This window comes from Columba livia, chromosome Z, assembly GCF_036013475.1.
Source record: "Columba livia isolate bColLiv1 breed racing homer chromosome Z, bColLiv1.pat.W.v2, whole genome shotgun sequence".
Taxonomy (NCBI): domain Eukaryota; kingdom Metazoa; phylum Chordata; class Aves; order Columbiformes; family Columbidae; genus Columba; species Columba livia.
Genome location: NC_088642.1, coordinates 24,654,249 through 24,681,787, shown reverse-complemented (window position 1 = coordinate 24,681,787; position 27,539 = coordinate 24,654,249). Strand labels below are relative to the sequence as shown.

At 37.4% G+C, this 27,539-nt stretch overlaps 1 protein-coding gene across 1 annotated transcript in view; it reads left to right on the top strand.

Moving 5' to 3' along the window:
- The window catches only part of HCN1 (hyperpolarization activated cyclic nucleotide gated potassium channel 1), a 196,033-nt gene that overhangs the window by 86,001 nt on the left and 82,493 nt on the right, over nucleotides 1–27,539 (top strand). The window contains exon 3 of the mRNA XM_065045178.1: nucleotides 15,121–15,282. Within this exon, the coding sequence (XP_064901250.1) occupies nucleotides 15,121–15,282 (162 nt within the window). The remainder of the gene's footprint in view (nucleotides 1–15,120; nucleotides 15,283–27,539) is intronic.

Here is a 27,539-nt window from a genome sequence, read left to right as displayed (position 1 = left end):
CCAGGAGTGCAGGCTCACAAATAAAAGCCGAATCCGGATGTTAATGGATCATTTTGTTATTTCAGGCATAATACCAAAATGTATGACATCTTATAAAACAGAGAATAGTATTTGAAAGGAACTAAAATCCATATGAAGCACATTTCTTATGTTTTTGCTATCTTTACGACACAGTTGTCTCTCCCTCTTGGCTGTCAGATTCGTGCCTCCCAAATCCTTTCTCCTCTTAGGGCTGGGACATACTAGCTGCCACTTAGTTCAATTCAGACATGAGAGGAAATGCTAGATCCACTGAAGGCAATAGCAAACTCCTACTGACTTCTGGGAGGCAAGGATTTCCCCAAGATACCTGAAGGTATATGCATCCTCCGAAGGAGCTCTTCACATTTTAGGTAAAGGGCTTTTTGAGAGCGAAGAAGAATTGGGGCAAGTGGAAAAGAATTGTGTGTTGAGCATGGCATTGGTTGGTGCTGTGTTTATACACAGAAATGGTGCATTTGGTGGTGAAGGACTGTTGAGGAGAGCGTGGCTGAGGTAGAAGATGGGGTTTGATTGCTTACAAGCTTCAGCCACGTATCAAAAGCCCAGTGTTACTTCTGCATACATCACTGTCATTTGTCATCTGTATATATTTATGTGTGCATATATATATATATATATCCATGTACAGATGATATCATACATACGTTTGTATATTATGTCCACAACCAGAAAACAGACTGGACACTGTTTTTCCATTTTAACAGTTGCACTTCAATAAGGAGAAAAGATCTAACAGTACACTAATGGAATAACATGCTACTTCTAGCTGACAGGCAAATACTGAGAGACCAGATAATTGTTTTATAATTGTGCTCCTTCAGAAGGGAAGAATCAATAATCACTGAAGTGTGAAGGGAAGACAAATCAATTGAGAGGAAAACTAAAAATTTGAAAGGAAGATGTTAGAGAGACCTAACTGTGATTTAAGGAGGATTTTGTCTGTGATTACAAAACCTTCTCCATCTTTTGAAAATAATTATGCACTTCTTCAGTTGTGTTGTTTTGACTTTCCGAGTTAACATTCACTTTATTTTTACTCTGATGTGATGAATTCCTTGGTTCTTGGAAAAAAAAAAAAAAGTAACTATTTATGCTTTTTTAATTTAAGTAATGTTTATCACTGTTTCTTATAATAACTGTAAAGACAGTGAGCACTCTCACTTTATAAACTCAAGGGAGTAAAGAGGAAGAGAAGTGTATGACTTCCTTGTACTGGGTGCACAAGAAAGGGTGTAGCAACCTCAGAGGGTCCTCTGGCTGCTGGCCAGCTGCTCTTTGTCCAGGCAGATGTGGGGGGCCAGGAACAAGCCATGGTGTCCCTGTCTCCTGCTTCTCAGCAATGAGCCGTTCTGCAGTTCGTACTGTAAAGACAAGCAAGTGAGCAGAATAAGTGGAGGTCTTGTGCAGAGCACAGTCTGAATATTTAACGTGAGGCATGCTAAAAAAGTAAGACAGCCTCTTCATTTATTTTTAATGTGTTTATTCCAGAAATAGAAGTCAGATGGTAGCTGATCAGACCGTAAAGGTTTTCCCAGAACGATCGTGATTGTGGTTGGGTTTTGTTCTCCTTCTTCTATTTAGCAGTGAAAATGATGACATTTTAATGTCTAGAAAACATGTGGGTGACCCAGGAATGACTATTATTTGTTCTGAGCATCAGACAGGGATGAAAAAGCTGTATTTGGCAGGTTGATTTATAAAAAATGGCAGTTGTTTATTGCTGCTTCTGGGTCTGGGAATATTAGAGCAAGTTCCAGGCAGATGGACTAGCCAAGTGACAGGGTCATTTGGGCAGGTGATAAATTGTCCAGAGTAATTTCAAAATTATACTTGAGGGAACACTGCCTGGTAGAGAATTGAGTAAGTGCTACTCCACATTTCAGCAGTCTTTCAGAAAACTCCCTGCAGCCTGTGTTCATTGCTTATGGCCTGTCTCTGCAGGGGAAGGACTGGGTAGGCAAATAGTTTTCATAGCTCTGTAAAGCTGCGGCTTCTCCTTTCTTCTCTCTTGCCCTTTTCCCTTCCTTGAATGATGCCACGCACACACACAGCACACAGGCACACAAAAGTTAGGCAGCTGGAAAAGGATTTGGAGATAAAACAGTGTCTGACTTGTGGGGTGGGGTTACTTGGGAGCTCCATGTAAAAGCGCTCAGTTTACATGCCTGATCATGGCATGTGGGCAAACCTGGTCAGTGGGAAAAAAAAGGACAAAAGCTGAATGTCCAGCTGTTATTACCATATTAGACAACATCAGAAGAGGTGCCTGGGGAAGGGGCAGCCAGCAGCCCCAGTGGCCTGGGGCCGGAGCTTCTCCTGGCACTTACCACCTTTGCTACTCAGGGATGTGCTTCCACACTGCTGCATTCTCTATCCTTGCTGACTGCGGTGAGACACTGTCATTCAGTGCTCCTGATGGCACTACCTGAGTGGTGTGCAGTCTTACTGAGCCGATTTTCATGTGTGCTGAGGTGGTATTTGCATGCCCTGGTTACACTTGCCCTCCTCCCTCCTGCTACCTCTCTGTTTTTTATGGTTACTTTCCTGGGCTATTAGCTCTACCATGCGCAAACTAGGCCTTTTAAAACATTTGAAGCACACAGGGCTTAACTGGTGCTGCCGAACTCAATGATAAAAATAACTCTCCATTTCACTCTCACTCTGCAATTGCATAAATATCGTTCTTGCTATTCAGTCTCTGTCACAACACTGTCCCAGAGATGCAAACTGCGGGACTGAAAGCACACAGGATAAACATTTCCAGGATTTAGCCTTCTGGAAATAAAGGAGTTCTGTAATTTAGGACTAATGAGTAAATGTAGTAAATGATTGAAATATCAGCACAAACTTGCAAACTCTTTCAATTTCACTGTAGGCCTTGCAGCATTGCTTTTCTCTCTATGTCCCAGTCCCTGGAGTTGTGTAATTTTGTAAACATCTCAGATTTATTACTGGTTTGTTTTTTTTTTTAATAGCTATTTTTAGCCTCCCACCAATTTCTGAGATAAGTTTGATAGGCACACAAATATGAGAAACATAAATCATGTTATTAAATTAATCTGAAGTTTTATGGGGTCACCTGAAACACAGTTGCATTGGCTTGGGGTGAGCAATATTACCATGATGTGGTAGTTGAAGTACTAAACCTTTAATGGCAGCCATTGGATATGATCACCCTGAAAAAGGATGGACAGAGTTACTTTCTCTAAATTGGACAACCATTTCTGGATGTTTTTTTGGATGCAATTTTCATGCTCTCTGTGGGCGTGTATCAAAACAATGAAAAACAAAAGAGGATGTAGTACAGGGTCAGAGTATAGAAAAATTAGAACATTTGGAAGGGATGGGCTGAAAATGTACTGCAGGGATGCTCTGGAGAACAAAAATAAGAGAAAGCACAGAAACCAGAAGGAAGTTCTGGTCTACTTACTGAAAGTAAAACCTTTTCCTTCAGGTATTTAGTAACATAAGAACCTGCCTTTAAAAATATGAGTAAAAATATCAACACCAATTTGGGTTTGCTTATAATCCACAAGCAGAAAGTAAGAATACTCTTTTCTTTACAAATATTACTTGATACTGCTTTAGCAGTCTTTCATTTGTTTTAGATGTGAGCTATATAAAGAAAGCAGAGATAAAAACATCAGTGGTTAGTTCTGCACAAACTAAGGGCTAGTCAAAAACAGACTGAAAGAGAAAGAAAGCAGGAGATTGCAGCCTGTATTGTAGAGGAATACGCTCAAACAGTAGGAAGCAAAATCTCCATATTTTAGCAGCAATGGAAAGAGAATGGAAGGTAAAACTATTAAATATCCCAAACAAAATGTCCCAGTGTTTTCCTTCTGTTCAAGGAAGAATTAGAAAAAGCATGGGTACATGGGACTGTATTCAAATTTTTAGCCTCAAGTTTTGCTTCACTATGTGTTCTCTTTATTGGCTGCCAATCATTCGGCTGTCATGTGTGGGTTATGTTGCTGCTCAGTAGCCAGTTTGATGCCAGCTGGACTGTGGAGTCAGTTTCAGTATCAGAAGACAGAGAAAGCAGAAACAGGAGACTGGAAAAAGGCTGTGCGTGGGCTAGCGTACACTAAACCCACTCAGTAACCAACAGGGGAATGTGGTCTGTTCTTAAGTAAATGTGATACGAGAGATGGTTTTCCTTTGCACAGGTGACAAACATGAGTATTGCTTGGTGTTTTTCCCCATCAGAAGCAAGGATTATTTTAAATTATATTTGGAAATAGGCAAAAATCAACACAAATAGGACCATAGAACAGCATTGCTTCTTACTGTGGTTACTCTTTCCTGATATCACTTGTATAGCTTTTTTGTCCTGTTTTTTTTTTTTTTCAATCTCTCACTTTTTCATAGCCTATCCATAGAGATCTGTAGAGACTTTTGAGTATTCCATACTGTGTGCAAATTATGTTTGTGGGTGTACAAACATACACTCACTTTTCATAATAATGATAGTCATGTTGTAGGAAATAGGAAATTAGGATTTTAGGCCTATATCAGTGTTATAAGCTGCGCTGCTAAGGCTGAAAGTCTCAGCTTGTCCCCTGTATAGCCCTTACCCAGAACCACGAGCGTGGTTACCTTATGCTTGCTTTGTACCCTTGGTTAAGACATTGATAAATGCTATTCTTAGGGTTGCTGATTTCCATGCTAGACTGATGAACTATGGATAACAAATGAGACAGGTGGAACTTCAAAAGAAGCTAGCCCTGCGACCCGATGACCTGTCGTTCGGTACTTGCCAAGAAAGAAGAAGTGGAACCCGCAGACCACTGGGACGGAAGGAACCTGAGGATATCGACAGTGATAGATATCGACAGTGATAGACAGTGATAAATTTTGCTTAGTTACATAATACCTGTTAGAACCCTATATAATAACTAGTTATACTGCTGTAAGATTGTCACTCTCTGAGGAGGTGACCCAACGCTGCTGTTCCTGCGAATCTTCTACAATAAATACTGCTCAGAGTAACCCACAAGAGTTCGAGTCTCTATCCAGCGCCTACCTACTACCTTTTTCAAGTAATGTATTTACCAAATGTTGAACACAGTTACAAAAACAGAATAATTCAGGATCTGAAATTTCTGCTCAAGGTAGTTTTATGTACTAAACCAAGTAAACATAATTTAGAATACAATAGGATAGAATAGAATAGAATAGAATAGAATAGAATAGAATAGAATAGAATAGAATAGAATAGAATAGAATAGAATAGAATAGAATAGAATAGAATAGAATAGAATAGACTGTTTCAGTAGGAAGGGACCTACAATGATAATCTAGTCCAGCTGCTGGACAACATCAGGGCTGATCAAAGGTTGAAGCCTCTTATTAAGGGCATTGTCCAAGTGCCTCTTAAACACTGACAGGCTTGGGGCAACAACCACCTCTCTAGGAAGCCTCTTCCAGTGTTTGACCACCCTCTTGGTAAAGAAATGTTTCATAATGTCCAATCTAAACCTCCCCTGGTGCAGTTTTGAACCATTCCCATGTATCCTGTCACTGGATAGTGGGAAAGTGAGATCAGCATCCCCCTCTCCTCCTCCCCTCCTCAGGAAGCTGTAGAGAGCCATGAGGTTGCCCCTCAGCCTCCTCTTCTGCAAATGAGACAAGCCGAAAGGCCTCAGCTGCTCCTCACAGGACATTCCTTTAACATTTTCAGCAGCTTTGTTGCCCTCCTCTGGACACTTGCTAGGACCTTCACATCCTTCTTCAGTGGTGGGGCCCAGGGCTGCACAGAGTGCTCAAACTGGGGCCACCCCAACGCTGAATGCAGCAGGACAATCCCTTCTACTGACTGGCTGGTCATAGCATGTTTGATGAACCCCAGCACTCTCTTTGCCCTCTTGGCTTCCAGGGCACACGCTGCTGCTCGTCTTGAGCTGCTGTTGACCAGCAGCCCCAGATCCCTTTCTGCAGGGCTGCTCTCCAGCCACACATCTCCCAAGGTCTGCTTGTACCCAGTGTTAATCCATCCTTATATTTTACAAGAGAGGATATCATATGCAAATGTCAAAAGTAGTTTCTTTAAACTTCTGACTACATGAAGTTTTTACCAGGCAGCTGAATTCTTAATTTCGGCTGGCAATATTTGAGGTAAATTATTAAGACTGTGATTCTGGTGTGTTCCTTCTACCTGCCTAGGCATCAGTTATTTTTTGTATTTAACTTTTAAAATCAAAAAAGTGGGTCCTTTATGTGATTCTGAGTGACAGTAAGATTTCAACTGTAAGCTTCACTTGTACTTCCCAAAAATAGGTTTTCTACAATGCAGTTTAATTTGCCATATAATTTTTAAAATAATTTGTCAATATTTTGAAACACTGACTTAAGCCTCAAATCATTGGTATGTAATTAGCTCAATAATTTATTCACATATATACAGACACTTTTTTTTAAATAAGGATTGGCCTCTGAACCCTTATTTTTGATTGCTGTAAAAAGCAAAATTTAGATTCTAATGTTGTATGCAATGTTGCATATTTATTCACGGTTTATATTTAATCTTAACAACTTAAATATATAAAGATTAATGTTGTCCCTCATAAAACAACATTTCAGGGCTTTTTAAGATTAAGGTATAACATGCATAAAGAAAGCATTGCAAGTCAATTTTGTCTCAGAACTTTTGTTCCAGAGGAAATTTAATGTGATTACTTTCATTTTCAATTCTTTGCCCGTTATTTCCATGTTTGGAAGATTAACCTCAACAGCTTCAGTAAGACACAAACTTCAATCCCCAGGATAAATATTCCTCATTATTTCAGTTGTTTGCTATTGGATCATCATGTTGCTGTACTATAATTAGGACAATTAGTTTGAAGCTCAGATATGCAGCAGTGTGACTTTGAGGGTAGGCATAATGTAAAAAGAACTGGTGATTTAAGAACATTAATGAACCATTCCCTTAAATTTCCAGCTGGTTCTTTTGGATGTTTGGAATGACGTAAGTGAAAACTCTTACTCACACGCTTTCATTTGCTTCCCAAGCCTGATTCTGGCTGAGATAAGAGAAGCTCCTTGAAGTATTTGAAGCCTGTCATGACACACAGATCTAGTGAAAAGAAAAAACAAAATTGTTTTACAGAAACAGCAGTTTTAGATAAACTTTTGCAAACATGCAAACTTTCCAGTTTCTGTGTACAGCCAGTGCTCTAGTGCTTCTCCTGCTATCAGAAAGTATCTGATTTCACTTCGTATTCACTGAGTTTGGCAGTTAAAACATAACTACCTTAACAAAAAAAATGAAGTTTAGGAAAATACTGAGGTTGAAAGGGGGTGGTTACAGGTGTTCTGTTTGTACAGTGTTGGTTGTAAAAATATATATTTTTCCCATATAAGCTGTTACTTTGTATGTATTTCTAAGCACTTCCTGCAGTGTATGTACTTTGCATTTATTAATTTTTACTGAATTTCACTTTTGGGTCCTGGAATCTGGATCATGTCCTGCTGGTGTCAATGTCAGGTGCAGCCAGAGCACTGCTCCATTCGTCTCCTTCAATAGGTGACTCAGAGGAAAAGGCCTCATGTGTGGGGGTGGAGCGTGATTATCTCCAAAGTTATGCTTTAAAAACAGAAATCAAAAGACTCCAGGCTTTGTGAGACTTGGGTGATCAAAACTGGCGTAAAATGGTTTTATTGGATGTGGCACTTTTGGAAGACTTTGGTAATTACTAAGAATCTCCCTAAATTGTCTCAGCATTTTTGACATGTTTTATGATATATTTCTTTGCAAATGTGTATATGGTATTTATTGTTTTATTTCTTATTCATTAAGGATGAAAACTGTTTGTGTATTACAACTGAGAAACATAGGATTCAGAAGCTGATATTAATTCCTAAAAATGCAAACAGCTTTCTGACTTCATGCCCTGATATTTTTAGGATTCACATCGTTTGCTCTGCTGCCCTTTTCAGTGCTGTGAGAGTTCCTGCCTTGGCCTTTCTGTGGGCAGAGCAGTGATGGTGAATAACTTATTTTTTCTTGTTGCTGCCAGAATACATCTGCACATTAATATGAAAAACAGTTGTTCTTGTTCGAGTACTAAGAAAAATAATAGGTTGGGCCATTTAGAGTCTGCCTCTATCTTTGAGCTGCCTTCTTTGTAAGATATAAATAATTTAAAAAGATAATAAATGCAATGTTCTTTCAAGCTCAGCTCCACTCGCAGAGGTCTCCAGCTTGAGTTCAGTGATGCTGTCACTTGAGATACTTGGCCCATCAAGAAGCTTGAGCTGAAGGTCAGACAGTGCTGGTGCTTGAAATAATGCTGAAATGGGAATGGAGCTGTATTTCAAGCGGACAAAACTCTCAATCTCTGTGCTCATGTGCAGCTCAAGTATTTTTTGCCACATGGTAACTCTTGATTTGGTACTAGAAATCAAGGAGAAGAGCTTCAGCTAAACTTTGTCACAGAGGCAGGGTGTTATTATTGCATGGTTGTGTCTTTCTGACAGCTGTGAACTGGTTTTGGTTGGTTTGTTTTTACATTGCTTCAGTTAACAAAGATAAAAGCTTAGCCTAATAAGGTACATTCTGTCATCAGTGTAAGTGATGAATGAGACGTCCACCTCTGTAAAAAGATGGTGAAAATTAGCACTGTGTTTTTTATTCCAGGATCCTGAGGTCTGTCATTCTTGGCTTGTTTTCTTCATCACAGAACTGAAGTGACTGCTCCTTTCTATTTAGGTGTCAATACAGGTCAAACACATTAATCACAGCAGGATAACAAAAACACACGTTTTGGCAGTGAAGTTGCAACCTCTGTGAGAGAGGTAATATATTAGTATAGCATTGCCAAATTTAAGGTGGGAAATACATAATGCAGAATTTATATATAATAAATAAGTTTTGCTTCCTGGTTTTATGTGACCTTTTCAAGGCTTGCCTAATTCTTCCCTTAGCAAAGTAGTTTTATTAATGCTTTCAGGTTTAACCTGGACATAGCACACTGTCACATTTATATATTGTTGCGCTGTTCTTTTTGCTCCACAGAAGCTGGCTTCCGTTTGTACATGCCTTGAAGTAGAATAAATGGGACTTCTATTATAAAACCTAATGTCAGATTGACTCCATCTAGAAAAATAACAATTTTTAAAGGTCACATAAAATAGGCCATTCTCCTATCTTTTTTTCCGGATATGTTTGATTAAAAATAGTTTGTTCTGTTTATAAAATCACTGGTGTTTTTCCTTCAGGGCCAACTAAAGAAGAAGATCTTTGCATTTACCATCAGCTTAAGGTCACAAACACAACTAGATTAAATAGCGCTACATACCTTTCCCACTACTGAATTATCAATGATTTATTATTTATCATAAAATTAGGCACACACATCAGGAGTCAGCTGAGTGTAAAATGTTACCCTGAGGACATAGCCAGGCATTTCAATCAATGGACATTTACTTGTGCAGATGTATTTCCAGTGTAGTGTGTAATAACTTGCGACTCCCAAAGAAACTGGCTTTGGTAGGAATTGGATCAGACCCATAGTTTCCCAAGTGATATTTACAAATAATGTCTTTTAATATCGATTTGTAGAATATGAAATGGCTGAACAAAAAGCCATGATTGCCTTTCATTGTTTAAAGTAGATGGAGTGATGGATGCTCAGAAAGAAGCTTTGTGCTCTCCTCCCTCTTTTATATTATTTTATTTTCTGTGGAGCTTTGTTACAACCACTATCTTAAAAGTGAACATTTAGCTCAGGTGGGAAAACTCGGATCCTGCTCTTCTTAATGTCTGTCTAGTTGGTGCCGTGAGGGTTAAACCTAATAATTATGGACTGACACAGAGGCTGAACCAAAAATCCCTTGTCATTTTTGTAACTGTTACTTTGCCCTGCAGTCCGGCCTGAATTTCCAGTGTTGTCCTTGGTACAGATTTCAGTGTGCTTTCCAGAGTCTCCATGCACGTGTGCAGCTCTTTCTGCCTCCCCACTGTGGCTATTTAACATTCCAGACTCCACACAGCTCGCTTAGTACAAGTGTCATTTCATTTTGCCTGAGGCATGTTGCAAATCCTAATTTGAAGATTAAACCCAAACTAGCTTTGTAATATTGAGCACCTTTAGCACTTCTGAGGGATGGAAGAAAAGAGGTATCTAAATGAACTCAGTGATGTGAGAATTGAATACATTTTCCAGGAAGTCCTAAGACTTACTTGAGTTAGTTTTCCTTTTTTTTTTTTTTTAAATCAGAATTAAATTATCAGAGTTTATATAAACCAATTTGCATATAAGCTGAAACTAAAAACCAAGCTGAAATAAAAATCATAACTGAACAAATACTACATGCTAATTATCAGAAGGCAGAAGAGGTTACCTATGCATTCCAAGACAACAGTTCAACAAATTTTGTGTTCATTTAGTTAAACTAAATGTTCTCTATTAACTTAATGTGAAAGCACTCAAATACTATTAAGTAAGTGGGTTGGTAAGACCGGGACAGTTTTTCTGTGTCAGGCTCAGAAATTGGAGTTAGCAGGATTTAAAACATACACTCCATTATAAATGGGAGGAAGGAATAGTCTACTTCCTGCTTCACACATAGGAAAAAAAAGAGTCATTAATAAAGTATGAGTAAAAACTGAGATAAAATGTGTGAACTCTGACTTCTTCAGCAATTTCTTATTCTCTGTGAGCAATATTTTGCCAAAATATTAGAAGCTGTTAATCTGTGGTTACATTTCAGCCTTTGTCAAAGACATTGCCAGCTCTTTAGGAAAAAAAATAAGGTTTTGAAAGAGACAAAAGGTTACAAAAATAATGTAGGAAGAAATTCTCAGTTCTCAGAAGTGAGTTCATAAACTAAATTAATTATTAAATCTGATTTTTAAGTATATGGAAACTAAGAAAAATGACACTATTTTAGTGTGCCCCCCCGCCAACGTGGTAACATAAAAGGTATCATATATACTTGAAATGAAACTGTGTAGTAATGAGAGATATCCATTAAATCTTTTGTATAATGAAAAATAAAAATGTGAAGTTAGTTTATAAGAGAATTTCAATTTTTTCTCAGTTGCAGTAATCTCATCTCACGCTAGTAATTTTTTTGAAATGTGTTTTCCAAAATTTGCACCTTTTGCTGGTTAAGCCGAATCTTCAGCTATGAAATTAAGAGTCTAAATGAAGTGGACAGATTTTAAAATGTGTTTTGCAGCTGCAGTTCTGCTCATTTGTATTTGCAAATGGTAAGTGTTTAAGCATAATCAGGCTATTTATACTTAACTACTTGAGTCATGGGTTTAGGACTTCAGTTGTGTGCAAGGTTTGAATTATTTTCATTGTGAATATTATCTTGATAAGATATCCATTCAAACATAGAGATTTGATTTGAATGATGTACCATGCTGCAAAATCAAGGTAAATTGATTTTGCTGTCTTCCTCTGTTTCTTCTTGTCCCATTGGAGGAGCAGCTGGTGGGCAAGCCACTATCTGGTGAAATGAGTGGCATTAGCCTTCTTTCCTCCAGTTCCTCTAATTAATACAGAAAATGTACTTTGTGATTACAAAAAAGAAAATGCTATAAAAAAATGTCTTCACTTCTCTTGTTCCAGAGTGTCACAATCGATTCCTGAATGGAAGAACATAAAATATTAAACATTTAATTTATAACTTCAGTCCACAGGGTAGTTACTATTACTTTTAAAAAACGAAGCCCCCTTTCCAAATGTAAATATGTCAATAAACTGCTATGAACAAATATTATTGTCTACTTACAATGTGTGCTTTGGGTATTTGAATGTTCTTTGCAACCAAGCACGCATTTCCCAGTGTTTGTTTACTGGAGAGAGAATACATAGAGATGTTTAAAAGATTTTTTTCAACATTTGCTTAAGATTTTTCTTACTAAGTTATTTTATTTAATGCGAAATTGTCACAGTCATTAGACTGTGATTACACTAGGCTATATAAGCAAAAGATCAGCCATAAAACACTACAATTAATCAGTAGTATGGTTGAAATGCTGATACAATGTTACCATGTTAAGCAGTCCAGATAATACCAGAATATGTTCATGCATTTTTAATAATACAGATCCTGAATACTAAGCTGCACAGGAGCTATTTCTGGAGTGAAATTCAGGTTTCAGAAATGGTAGAAGGCTGCAGTGTCACATACAGCCAGTTGCAGTCATTTCCTTTGTTGGATTTGGTTTCACATGAAATTTTCAATATGTTGTTGTTCTTGCAGCACATGACCATTTCTGCAGAGGCACACTCCTTATGAAGAGGTTTTGAGGAAAAACTATGGTTATTCAGTCATACCACTGTGACAAGACAGAATAGTCCTTGCAAGAGCCCAAACCCAATGGCAGATCTCTTTGCTTCAGCAAGGCCTTTTAGTCTAAACACACTGCCCCAGATGTTTGGTTTGAATTTTAGTCTCCCTTTGTAATATCTCCTTCTGTGTCCTGATTCTGCTGGCTCACTGGGAACCCCTACTGAGCCATTGCGTGATCTTGTGGAGTGGGCAGGGAGTAATATGTCTGTAAGAGCTAGGCAAGATCTTGGAAGTGCTGAAATGTATACCTTTTGGGGTTTTTGCAGTGCACATTATCCAATTAAATAATTTAAAAATTTGAAATTGAAATGTACTAGCACAGAATGCTCTGGAATGTTGGAAATTCTGTATCAAGACATGGGCTTTGCAGTTTAGACCATTTCTGTAATCTGAATTGATGCCCAAAGATGGGCTCCATCCAAGTGAAAGAGCCACAGAGTGGTCATTTTTATGCAGCTATGATCACAGGATGCATGCACAATCTGTCTTGGTGCATAAGCCCAACGTTGCAGAGGCATGGTAAGGATTCAGGAGCCTTGGGTATATGCAAGTGCTAGTTTTTGGACTTCAGATGGTTTTGGAGAACCAGTTCTTTCCCAGTTTATCACATGCACCTTGGTGCATGTTTTCAGAAAAGTTCACGTTCTAGGTATAGAAATGGAGATGTTTGTGCTCAGTTTGGCTCTGATTGTCATATTTGTAACACATTTTAAAAAAATACTCAGTATCCAACACAGTGAATTCTTTTGAAAATCTGGTCTCTTTCAGTAAAGCCTAGTAGGAAGCTTGAGGGAGTATGAAAACAGCGTGGGTGGGAACTCAGAATTTTGTCCAGCCTTAGTGTAGAGATGTTGTTGTCTCTGTATAAAATATGTATTATTTCTGTCTGATCTTCTGCACTTTCTCAGACAGATAATCTAGGGCAGATCCTGCTTTCTCTGACAAAACTTCTGAAACTTTTCATTTGGTTAGGAATTCATCTGTACTTTGTGGTTATAGTATAATAACCATGTGGATAAACTGTTATCTTCATGGGTGTTAGTATTCCAAACCAGTAGTAATCCCTGCTATTTTTTCCTGTTCTTTAAAATGAAATTATTTCAGTGCACACAGCTACTCTCTCATTCTGTATTATGCTACTGAAACTATAGCTATTGAAATAGCTGTAACATAAATAAATTTCTTAACAACAGAAATGTGTAATGGTGACATTTTTCTTTTTATTTCCATTTACAGTATATCCTAAATACCAGTGTCATCTTCTCACTTTTGACAGGAGGTACATGGTATTTGGATAAGACATGACATTTTGAATATTGATACAAGTATCTTTTTCCAGTGTCTATCAGACCGGTATTTGGAATATATACTCTTAAAGTGGCCTAGCGTGAAAAAATGTGTTGCACATAAAGTTAATAACTGAGGTGTGTTTCTACTATGTAGGTTTTGCATTTTGGGACTCAAAACATATGCCATCATTTTTAAACAAGGGCAAACTCCCACTATCAAAAAATGGTGTTGAAAGACCATAACACACTCTCTGTATTTGCACAGTGTGGGTACATAATCTGTGCTCTCACTTTAGATACGTAAGATGTGGGATACAAACTTTCCCTCTTCCGTATGTGAATTCTTTTATTTACAAATGCAGTATGTTGTGTGCCAATATTCCTGTATACTTCTAGCAATCTGATGTTTTCAGCACTAAAGCCTCTGGTTTCTATGTCTGTCTGTACAATTAAATACTATTTTCTACTTACAATTCCAGGAAATACTCACTGGATATTCTTCATCTTCTAAATGGAACTCCTGGGTAGTGATAATTACGCATATTAAAATGTAACATATTTATCTTGAGTTGACTGAATTGTATAATAAGTAAAGAATATGCCTGTATTTATAGCCTGGAAGTGCTTTAAAACCAAATAGCAGAAAAGTGTTAAATACCTTGTTTATCTCCATACTATTTGGCAGCTGACTGCTGCCGTTAAAGCTAATTCTCCAATGAACTTGCCCATGACAAGCCTGAAAATGTTTGTGTGGTTTTTAAGACTATATGTGTGATTGTTGTAAGACACTTTTCAGATGCAAACATTCTTTTGTCTATGAAAGGAGAAATACATTGAAATCCTTATATTAGTTTGATATAAACTTACAAGATTCTCAGTGTTTTAGAAAAACTGCTAATGATTAATAGCAATGAACTATATTTTTGTCATTTTGCTTTGTTGACTGGTATGTGCAATTTGGATTAATAAACACACAGTGTAGAAATAGAAGTCCAAAAATATGTAGAATTACTTACATTGTTTCTTCACTCAGATTTTGATGCTTTTAAGAAGGTAAGAAATATGAAGGTCAGTCTTTTCTGAACAAGTCGTCGAATTTCTGTCTCTCACAGCCTTATGAGTATTTAAGCATCAAGTTCACAGACAAGTAGTGATCTCATTGCATTTACCAAGCTTTTTAAATTTGCTGTAATTGGAAGGAGTTGTAGGCTTCAAGAAAACACTTTAGTTGGTGACTTCTTATCCAAAAGATGTCTTTTTCAGCAGTTTGTGTAGCACTGGTGTGCAGCCAAGAATCAGGTGTCTCAGCACAGCTCTCTGCCTAAATTAGCATGACCAAATTATTGGGCCTTTCTGAGAAATCTCAGCTTTTCTAGAAGTTCAGGATGATACTTCTTTGTCTTTAACCTGCTTATTGACAAGTAAATGTTTTGCATTTCTCATTTGCATCAGATACATCACCTGTAATTTTTGCCCACAGATTTTCCACATGACGTATGATCTGGCCAGTGCTGTGGTGAGAATCTTTAATCTGATCGGAATGATGTTGCTGCTGTGCCACTGGGATGGTTGCCTGCAGTTTTTAGTACCATTACTCCAGGATTTCCCACCAGATTGCTGGGTGTCCCTAAACGGTATGGTTGTAAGTATTGTTCATTTTTCATTGTGCTTTCTAAACATTATTTTTCTAAAGAATTAGCTCCAGACTTAAGTGTAAAAATACATACCTAGTAATACGCTGCCCAGCAATTTATTTGAGGTTACTTTTGGGTGTTCTTGGCTGGCTTGCTAATGAACTAAAGTTTGTTTTGTAGCCCTTACCACTGATAAAATGACATTGACTCATTATTAGTAAATAAGCCAGCAAATATTTTCAATTTGAAGGTCATTTTAAGTTATTAATCCTCATTCCTTCAAAAAAAGCCACCAAAAGAAATCTGAAAACACTCAGTTCACTAGTGCTTTCATTTTAGGCTGTAGCTTCAGAATGCTCCTGAAGGTATATTTTTTCATTTTTTTTTATCTAATGTTGTCCTCAGTTTGTTTTGTACATCACTTCTGTATCATCTCATGAAGCCCTTTAGCAAGTTGTTCCTAACTTGAGAGTCAACATGTGTTTTTCTAAGTAAAATAAGTGAAATACACAGATTTACATTTGTGTGTGTGAACAAAGTGTTCAAGGAGGAAATTGGGCTGTGCCCGGTTTGTAAGGGAGTGTGATGATGGGTCTGGTTGCTTGGCATGTGCCTTAAAGATTAGTGGCTGTGAAGAATTAATAATTTTTCATTTTGTTCAAATACCAAGAAGAAAAAGCCCCAAGCAACAGTCGCATTGGTCATCTGAAAACGTGTCTCTCCGGTTTTTACAATTTTAGAATCCTTAAAACAGGGCCTTTACTGTAGATGGGCATCTTGCGCAGTTCTGCGTATTTCTATCGTAGAAACATAACAGCGTTTATTCCTTTAGGAATGTGATACTGCACATTACTGTGGGAGCTCGTTGACTAAAGTTGTCAGTCATACAGACAAGTATTTACAGTCATCAAGTTACATCTTTAATGATAAGCAGCATGTTTGCTGACACCTCATTGTGCAACTTTCCTAAAAAAAGTAGTGACATATCTTCAAAAATGGGATTGCTACAATGAAAGTAGGTCACCAGGATGCTGACTGGCATGTCTTTGCATTCTGCTGCTTTCTGGGTTCTGCTTTGTAACATCTCCCATTCACATTTAGAAAGGGAACTTTTTCTACCAGCTTGCTAAAGATGTGGATTAAAACAATGCTGAAAGAAAGGAAGCCTTGGATTACACTTAATTGAAGTATTTCACTTTCAAAGAACACTGAACTATTAAGGTCCCACTTTCCATACCAAGAGCAACATCTAATCTAAGAAGACTGTGCATGCTAGGCACGTGCTCAGGGAGACACTTTTTACCGACTACCCACAGTCATTTTATTTTATGGAAACAATACTCTCTCCTTACTGGCCACATACTCTGGGAAAGATCCTTTTTGAATTTGCACTTTCCTTTTTTTTTTTTTTTTTTTTAAATTTTATTTTTTAAATCTAGCAACTGAATCTATTGCTGTTGATGAACTCTGTGGGGTGATCTGAAATTGAGCAAGACTATGTTCACAGTATGGGCAATCTTTTAGTCCTATGGCAAGAGAAGGAGTCCTGGACTGCCAGCCTGGAATCTGGAGTGTGTCTAAGGCCACTGTTGGTGCAGACAACTAGACCTTTCTTCTGATGCTATCAAGACGTTATGAGACATTTCCTAATTGCTTTCCAGGCTCTGGAAGTGAATTCTTTAGCACTGAATACAAGCAAAGAAGCCTCAATGAGATATCAGTCCTTTGAAATTATAGAGGGAACAGAAGGGTGATAATGATGATGGTGATGATAGTTATATGCTTTGTTGGTGTATTCAGAGTCTAATGGACTACTGACTTTGGAGTTTGGAAGGGCTTCAGGTTCCTGACATTGCAAGAGATTTGGGAAGAGGGGTGCCTTACTCCCCTGGTGTGCTGTAGCATATAACTCTTTAATCTGCTCTGAATTTTAAAACTTGTGTTACTGAAATGACTGCGCGTAATACTGGGGTTTGGCCTCAAATGCTGTTGAGACAGAAATTCAGATAAGAATCTTATCATTTCTTCTGCCCTTACATTCTTTGTTTGTGAACTGATAGTTATGGCCATGGCTAAAGGCCAATATTGTCAGGAAAAAGAGGTCTTTCCCTAACCCCAGCTAATACATCTTTCTGTCAAAGTATTGCCTTTTACTCAGATTTTAGTCTGAGATTTTAGTAAATTAATAGGTAAAGATAACTCTTGCATCTGCATACATTTGGAGTTTTATTTAAATTTCTGAGTCAAATACTTCTGGAATACAACTACTCTAAGAAAGGCAAAATTGCCTCTCTTTGAATTTCAATCTTTTTTTGAGCAGGGGAGGGACTGTGTGAGCATTTCCTGGGTTTTGCACTGTGGCTACAATGTACATTCCTCAAAATGACATTGTTACAAGGGCTAACCTCAGGCTAATACACCAATTTTACTTTGAAATAGAATTTTAACACTTATTCATGGTGATCATTGGCTTGAAGACTTATTCAAGCCAATGTGTGCTCAGCCAGAAAAAGTTAGTTTTCCAATACACAGCACAGCCAGTGGTCAGCTGCAAGCCAGAGCATCTGCAGATAACTTGATGCTAAAGGAAGGGAGGATGCCATGAGGATGACATGCTGTCTCCTCAATTGACACAGCCCACTGTGCTCTTCTAGCCCATAGATCCATTCTGTCTTGCACATTAGTTGCTTCAGGCTGCAGAGTGCAAGAACTTCTTCTAAAAGCCTTCTCCTGAAAGCTGTTGCTTTGGTATGAGCTGATATATGAAAGTATTTGAATTCTGCAGGCATGCTCATGATTTTACTTCACAAATACCGTTAAGAAAAAAAAAATATGTTAAATTTAATGTCACGAAGGAATAGGACAATGAAACAAAGCTGCATTTTGCTTACTGCTTTTCTGTACAATGTGACTGAATGCAATTAAAGGAAAACAAATTGGTTGGATTTTTCACTTTGAAAGGATAATAAAAATGTCATAGTGCACCGTGAAGTGGACTGTAAATTAAATGGAAAGCCTCCTCTGTAAAAGAAAATAAGATCAGCATGGCTTAATAGTGCACCAACCTACAGCCCAGGTAGTTCAACGAACATGTTCAGACCACATTGGGATATTATCTTCAGTAATAATTAACCCAGATTGTAGCTGTACTCCCAGACTGGCCTTCTTGGCCAGTTCCTAACATTAGCCTTCGTGTTGCTATGAAATGAAAGCCAGAACTCACATTTTCCTTTAAATTTTCTAAATGTGATCCCTCTTGCCCACTTCTATATTTTTACTGCCATTTGATGCACTGACTTTATTTAATACTGAGTTACTACTGGCAGGCAGGACCTTGTGTTCTTGCAGAATACCAACACACTTCTCTTTAAAAATAAGAAAACCAGTTAATATAAAAATGAGCAGCAGCAGTGGTTTTTGTGTTTTGTTTTGTTTTGGTTTTTTTTTCTGCTTACTTGAAGTCATGTTCCAACCAATCCATTACAGATAAAAAACCTTTATTTGAGAGTATATAGCTCTCTGATGCTGTTCCCAGTTTGGTTTTGTTTGTGTTTGCCTTTTTTTTTTTTTTTTTAATATTAGGATTATTTCTTACCAAAAAAGTCTCCTCTGAAGAAGTTTCACAGACTTTCCTAATGATAACTGCCTGATTTCTCCTTGGCTCAGAAAGCCTGTTATCCGCAGCTCCTTGTGTGACTTATCCTCAGCTATCTGATCTGCATTGCTCCAGACTGGTGCACTTCCATTATGACTCATAGACCAATCATCTTTATCATAACTCAGAGCTTGAGCCAACAGTTCTTCAGAAATCAGGAATAAAATTTGCTGCTGAAACCAGGGGAGGCACAAAAACAAAAAAGTGTAGCGATCTTCTCCTATAGTCAGCCTGTGCAAACTGAGATTCTGCATTTTGATTTGGTCCCGAGTGATGAGCAGCTGTAGACAGGTCATATATGGGATAGAGTTTTTAGACAAGTAGAGATGAGAGGTGACATTTTTGTCATCTGGCCATCTAAGCATGACTGCCTGTGGTAAAGCATCCCTTGCAGTAAATTATTACTTTTTGTTGTATTGGAAGTTTGCTCTGGCTTTTCATGCCACCTATGGCAAAGACTCAAGGCATGTTAGTCCTTGAAAGTAACAGTATCTGAAGGTCCCCAACCTATATTTTCCTGTCTATATTTGTAATAATTGGTTGTATGGTTAGAAAAACATATGGTCCTTTAAACAAGATATTTACCTGCATTTCCAGATTTGTCATGTATAATGTTCCCTCAGTGAGATTAAAATCTAGCTGGGAAGTATAGAATTTAACTTGAAGGCGAGTTTTTAAAAGCCAAAAGGGATTTTAAAGCTTTTGGAAAGGGGTTGCTTTGCTGACATTTCTCATGGCAGTCAGTCAATGTTTGCTCAGCAAGAACCCTCCAGGTACTCTGGTTTCTTTGTTTTGGTTTTTCCTTACTGTCCTTGCAACTCTTGGGAGTTTTAAGTTTTGGGTTTAGTGAGGTGGGATTTTGCATTATATTAACACCTCTTTGCGTCACGTATTTCCTCATGGGCAAAAGAAATCAGATGTTAGACTTCAGATCTTCATCTTTGACAATATGAGCGTTACTAGTAAAAGAATTCGGGCACTTCAGCCATAGAGTTGTAAAGTCTCTCTCATATAAAATGAAGTACTTAAATGAATACTTGATGGGGAAATTCAGAAATGCAGGAGATGGTAAGGATTTATAGTGCTCTAAGAACTATGCTAATATATTTATAATATGCACAAAACTATTTAGTAATAACACACACAGAAATTCAATTTTAATTCTCAACATTTCTTAGTAATGAACACCACTTTCAGTTAAGCAATTGCTTTTTTTTTTTTTTTCAATAAGATCTCTAATTTATTGAATGGAGCTCAAGGAATGCATTATAGTAATTTGATGTGTTATTCACCATTGAGTTTTCTCCTTTCTGATAATGCATCAGCCTAGCACCTTCTTCTCTATAGTTGGCCATTAGGGCAGGTAATTTTCTCATGAGATTTTTCTGCATTTGATCATTACATGGTAATCATCACTTGGAGCTTCACAAGTGTATTTTAGTGCCTTTTTATTATATGGAAAGTTATTACAGAGCCACGTTTAAAGCATTAGATTCTTCTGACTTCATTTGCAGTGCTGAGCAATAAATGCAATAAATGTAAAACAGATCTCACAATCTTAAACAGGGTACCTAGAAAATATGGAACATATGGGAATCATCAGATTACTAGAGGCACTGAGAATCTCGAGATATGCTACTACTCTAATGCATTTTATACTCATAAATTTATATTTATGTATGTCTATTTAGTTATAGCAAATGCTTCTAGGAACAGATAAAAGATTGAAATTACCTAACAGAGATGAGCTGGGGTCAAAATTGCCCAACACAGATAAGTGTTCTGTTTACAACACAGTTTAGAAATACGGTAATTCCAGTAACAACAATATGTAACTGACATTCTTGGGACTGAGGTATGCTTAGTTTAGGAATCTAAGGTGAACAATAATATCCCTTCTAGTATGTACAGGTACTCAGAATTCAGTTATTGCTCTCTTGCACAGAGCAACAACCCAGCTGCTGAGATTAGTCCATTTCCCCCTGCATCAAGATGATGAAGTAATGACCTGTTTCAGTGGGTCGGGATCAAGTGTTAGGCCTAAAAATATATTAGCTCAGGAGAATATATTCGTTCACGTGATTTGGCACTGTAAGAGACTGTAGAGCTAAGTTTTGTAGACGTGCAGTACTAGATAACAAGGTATGTTTAATGCAGACTGTGGACATGTGTTAATTGCAATACTGAAGTTTTATGCCAAGCTAATGAGGACCAGAGAAATGGGACAGCTGAGGACTTTGTTGATTTAACTCAATGTGTCATGATCAATGAAAAGGAAAACAAACCAAGTTCTTATTTTTAGAACCACTGCTGAGGCTTTAGGAAGACCACATAGGTTTTAGTTTATGCTTTTTTCTGTCCTCTGACAGGTTAGCAGGTCATTCACTGTTGCAGGGCTAGAAAGGGAAGTAACTTTTCCTTCCTACCTTCTGGCCTTTGATATCATATTCTGTATAATTTTGCTGCTGTCACCTGTACTTTTGGACTATGTATTTTTGACAGTAGATTTCTGATGTGCTTGCATAAAAACAGTTATTAGACTTCCTCTGCCTCTTACTTATTGGAAATATTTCATTATTTCTGTTATTTTTCTATGTACTGATTTCTGCCAACAGGAAATTGATTCAAAATAATAAGGAAGTTCCTGTGATCAAACCCATAGTCAATATGGTATGCTTTAAAAGTTATATCCATTATGGCTGCTGTTTCACAGAATCACAGAATCATAGAATGTTAGGGATTGGAAGGGTCCTCAAAAGATCATCCAGTCCAATCCCCCTGCTGGAGCAGGACCACCTAGGTGAGGTTACACAGGAATGTGTCCAGGCAGGTTTTGAATGTCTCCAGAGAAGGAGACTCCACAACCTCCCTGGGCAGCCTGTTCCAGTGCTTTGTTACCCTCACTGAGAAGAAGTTTCTTCTCAATTTTAAGTGGAACCTCTTGTGTTCCAGTTTAAACCCATTACCCCTTGTCTTACCATTGTTTGTCACTGAGAAGAGCCTGGCTCCATCCTTGTGACACTCACCCTTTACATATTTATAAACATTATTGAGGTCACCCCTCAGTCTCCTCTTCTCCAAGCTAAAGAGACCCAGCTCCCTCAGCCTTTCCTCATAAGGAAGATGCTCCACTCCCTTCATCATCTTTGTTTCTCTATGTTGGACTCTCTCCAGCAGTTCCCTGTCCTTCTGGAACTGAGGGGCCCAGAACTGGACACAGTATTCCAGATGTGCTCTCTTTCTTGTAAAAATTGTACTAATTTGTTTCATACTGTTTTCTTACTGTTTCTTTTTTACTTTCTAGTTGAGATTTTATTATTTCTCTCTTTCAAGCCATGAAACACTGGTGCAGAGCAGTGTTTTTCTTCTTTCTAAAAATCTGAAATATAGCAGAAATTGTTTTAGATTCTGTGACAGTCAGGCCTTGCTGGTTTCCTAACCTAAAACAATTATAAATGTACTGATCTTCATGACTTACTACCATTTAGGTGTTGTCAGGTTATCCATGAACTAATTGAGATGTAGAAGGTCAAAGTTTGAAAAGAAAGGTGCAAAATCATTTACAGGGAGGTTTAAAACTTCCTATAAGTTTAAAATAGTCAACATGTTTTACAGCTGAGACAGAAGTGAAAACAGTACTTCAAAGAAGGAATTCCCAGTTGTAATCCCATAACTCCACCAATTTTGGAAAGGGTTTAGACTCAGCTACTGTCATAACCCCTGCTGCCTTACTTTACTCTCATTAAAATGCTTTAAACTCAATATGGTAGTCTTGATATAATTATTTAATGCTGATGGTGATAGTTACTTCAGTAGATATTGGTGGTCAGAGCTATGGAGAAAGTTTTTAAATTAGGACACCCATGTTTGTAAGCGTTGATTGTAGCACTGTGCTACTGATGTGATAATGGGTGACAAAGCAGAGGATTTCTGTACTGAATTAGTTGGCTGCCTTGCATGCTTCTGTTTCTTTCAGATTGAACGCTACTCTTTCTTATATGGGATAAAACTAATAAAACGGTTAGTTAGAGGAAGTATGCAAAATTAAGTTGATGTACCTAATAGATACTTATTTCCACAGTTTTTCTCTGTTATTGTAAAAGGTAGCAGGAAACTATCAAAATGTGGATGCAGGGAGGGACTTGCTCGTTAATCATCAAAAGTTAATTTCCATTTTGCCCCCCGAAGAAACAAACCAACTCATAAATGCATATACTGCAGTATGTTTGAAGGGATTTCTGCTAACTGTAATTTACAAAATATTTTATGTCAGCCTTAAACTTGAAGAAATACTAGGAACTGCACATAACGTGGTTATAATGCTGTATTTGATAGGCATTCTAGGGAAAAATAATAGACATCATAAAGCATGCCTTAAGCCATTTATTTAATAAAAAATGTTAACTAAAGCAGAACCATAAGTTGGACCTGTCGTATTTTTGAACCTTGGATCCCCCATTTGCCTAAGAATGAATATTCAGGAGGAATTACAAGCACTTCATGGCCAAATGCAGCTTTTCTGTTGTAGAAGAGAGTGTTCCATTTGTTCTGGGGGAGCTGGATCAGTCTCCTTGCTCTGTCTCTATACATTTAACAGTAAGTGTTTATCTGCGTGTGGTGGCATTCCAGGTTGAACTGGGATATCAGTATGGAACAATTATTCTCAAGTAGCTCTCCATGACTTTTCTCCTGTGATTAGAATATCCCAAAACTGAACCCTTGAAATATTGATTCCAGAGCAGATATCCCAGAATAAATCCAGGTGTAGATAAATCCAGATAAATACCATTCATATACAGCTGTTCTTCAGCAAATCTTTGTCTTTTTCATTGCAAACCTGTATTAATATGCACAGTCTAATTCTTGATCTGTGTGCTTTAAGACTGTATAAAGATAATTGCCTTTGCACAAGCAGCACATTATTGCCAAGGGGTCATTATCAGCCATATCACCATCAGGTTTTCTCAAGCGCAGTGACTGTACTGCTTTAGATGGAGGGGTTGAACTTCTTACACATGGCTATTCAGCACCTGACTCATCCTAATATCCAAACTACATCTGGAGAAAAGTCTCTATTGAGATCCAATTAGACATAAAAACTGGCCACCTGAAAATGCACCTTTAGAATGCTTACATTTCACATTAGAAAAAATCAAAGCAAGATACTTTGTTCTGGGCTGTGTAATACCACTGATAACATAAAGAAAAGAATAAAGCCCTGTGTTGAGACTTTCTCTGGTCTGTGTACCACTTCTAATAATTTACAGTGCTTTTTTTTTCTTATATGGAAGGAATAGCAATCTTAGCATTAAAAAAATTGCTGAATATCTGTTTTAAAAAGCCTGATATAAATAATTTACTAAGCTGTTTAATCTAGCTGTAAAAATAAAACCACTTTTGCCTAGATTTCAAAAGACCATTATTGACATTACCTTAATATATTTTGTCTCTTTATTTTGAATGGCTGGATTTTATTACAAAGGTTCATGACAATCTCATATGAATAGGTTTGGAGCAGAGAGAGACATACAGTATCAGGTCTAGTTCAATAACGCAATTTTACCTGCATTTTGCGCTACTGCTAATAGAATGAGAGAGGTCCTTTGAAACAACCTCTTTGAAAATCACCAATTGTCATTTGAGACAAGATAATAGTTCCCATATTCATTACAGATGACTCATGTACCTTTTCCACTCCATCTCTTTTATCATTTTAGTCCATCCAAGATGCCTTAATCTGTAATAAAATAAGATAATGTAATTGCTCATGGATTTCCGTAAAATATTTTTGTCCTTTTCTGTGTGTGTGTGGTTTTTTGTTGTTGTTTTATGTTTGTTTGTTTGTTTGTTTTAAGCAAAAATACATTTAGAGTGTAGGCATTCTATTTGATCTTTTATATTTGGAAGAGGATGAAGTTAGCTTGCATTTGAGGGTAGCCTGACACTTTGACAATAGTACATATAATCAAAGAAGGATTATCTATATTGATAGGGAGGGACTTACATAACTGGTTTTGAACAACTTTCTACTTAGAAGTCGTATTTTCAAGCAGACTCTACTCAGACTGGTAGTTCTGTTTTACATACAGTAATTGAGTAGTGATCAGGAATAAAGCCATAGCATCAATCATTTGTCACTCTTTCCAATATTATGCAATATAACTATGCTTATCTCTAATAGTAAAAAACCCTTGAAATTTATCTCTTAGATACAATTAGAAAAAATATGCAAAATGTAAACTCGGTTAAATGTTGCTCAAACAACACTGAGAGAAGAATATTTGAGGGAGTTTTCTCTCTGTAAGCTCTCATAACCCATACTATTCACTTCAGGGCAGCCTATTTCTTGCCCTCATCTCTGTATATTCAATGCAGATGCAATACAGCATATATCAAATGTGCTTTTACTTTCTTGTTATTCTCTAACACTGGCTGTCATGGTTTGATGCTTTCAACATGATCTTCCAACTTCTAGATAATCTTTTGTGCCTAAATGGAGTGGTTATAAAACTTACTCTAAAAGTTTATGTCTTAGTTGTATGAATATGCAAGGATGAGGTTCCCCTTAGGCCTTTGCACTTAGTATTTTTACAAAGTTTATGGAAAGGATAATGAATAAATGCTGACAGGAAGTACATCCTGGAAATGCCATATGCCCACAGAAATGTGGGTATAACTGCACTGCTCCTATCTGAACATGTTTTGCAGATCAATAAAATACATTAACTCTACACCAGCTTAGCTGAAGTGTAAAGGCAAAACACACGCACACACACAAATCATGTGTGGAGGAGAAATAAGGAATGAGGCAGTTTAAATAGAAATGCAACATCTGAAGTTGAAGTCTCTTTTTAAAAAAAAAAAATAAATGTGGGCCAGTGCACTCATCCATCTCAAGATGATTTGGGGAAGCATAAAGTTCGAATGTGGTCAAATAAATAAAAGATGAAGGTAGACTAGGGTTCAACAAAGCTTGCTGGTATTACTCTTTTACTTTTAAAATCTTTCAAATTTCAAGACAAAAGAAATGCCATTTAAATTATTCACTTACAGTAGTGACACTGAGTGCATAATCTGGATGAACAACTAAATAGGCATGGTATCAATGAAAACTCACCTAAATACAATGTAACCTGTGTTTCTAATCAATAATAGCTCTCAATTTTATTTTAAAATATAATAAAAAAAGGACATTTTGCTTTTTTGAAGAATGAAAGCTCCTTTCATATACTTCCTCTGATGAACTTCTTCTCATAGAGTGATTTTTTTTCTTTTTTCGCAGGTTTGATTCTAAAGGTTGAAACTGAAACATACTTTAATATATTTTAATTTTTTTATCAAGAATTCTGTGATTTTTAATGTAAATTTCAAAACAAAGAAAGAGCCTTGTGATATGAAAAAAGAAGTGTGGCCAGCAGGTCAAGGGAGGTGATTCTGCCCTCTGTTCCACTCTGGTGAGACCCCATTTGGAGAACTCTGTCCAGTTCTGGAGCCCTCAGTACAGGAAAGACATGGACCTGTTGGAGATGGACCAGAGGAGGCCACAACAATGATCAGAGGGCTGGAACAGCTCTCCTGTGAGGACAGGCTAAGAGATTTGGGGTTTCTCAGCCTGGACAAGAGAAGGCTCTGGGGAGGCCTTATTGTGGCCTTTCGGAAAGCTGGGGACAGACATTTTAGCAGGGCCTGTTGTGATAGGACAAAGAGTAATGGTTTTTAACTAAAAGAAAGGAGATTCAGACTAGCTATAAGGAAGAATTTTTTATAACAAGGGTGGTGAAATGCTGGCACGTTGCCCAGAGAGGTGGTAGATGCCCCATCCCTGGAGACATTCAAGGCCAGGCTGGATGGGGCTCTGAGCAACCTGATCTGGTTAAAGGTGGGAGGGATGGGCTAGATAACCTTTGAAGGTCCCTTCCAACCCAAAGTATTCTGTGATTCTATGAAATTAGATTCAGTTCAAGACCACTTTAAACTTAATTTCAATGAAATGAGAACTTCAGTCTGTAAATTTTTGGTGGGAATTACAAAACCGTTTCTCTTTGTAAGTCAGCTGAAACTTGTCTGTACCTATGTTCTTGGAGGAAGCAAAACATGTTTGCAGTATAAGGAAATTATTATTTATCACTATTCATACTTAGTGCCAGACATAATGCTGTGGGTTGCTAGATTTATTAACATAATCAAACATGACATGGTACTGGTTTCAAAATACACTTTACTTAAGTGAATGGTTTGATTACTTTGTTTCAGTTGACCAACTAATAGCAAAAAAGACTGTTCTTTTGATTGTACTAAATATATGAAATCTGTCAGATTCTTAAGATCGATCTTGCCATTTAGCAGGTGCCCAGTAAAGATGAATCTTCTAGTTGGGAAAGGTTCCAACTATCTGAAAGTTAGATAACACAGTTCTTTCTAAATTTACACTATTTTCATTAGACTCTGATCCCTTTAAGGTGCTTCCAATTTAACATCCTTCCCAACCTTTTTAAAGCAAAGTAAATGCCATGCCTTCAAATGTGGATATTCAGATATGTGCCCTGAATCCAAGAACTCTTACTCTCATTGTGTGCTCTTTGCTGTATTACTTTATCTATATAATTGAAT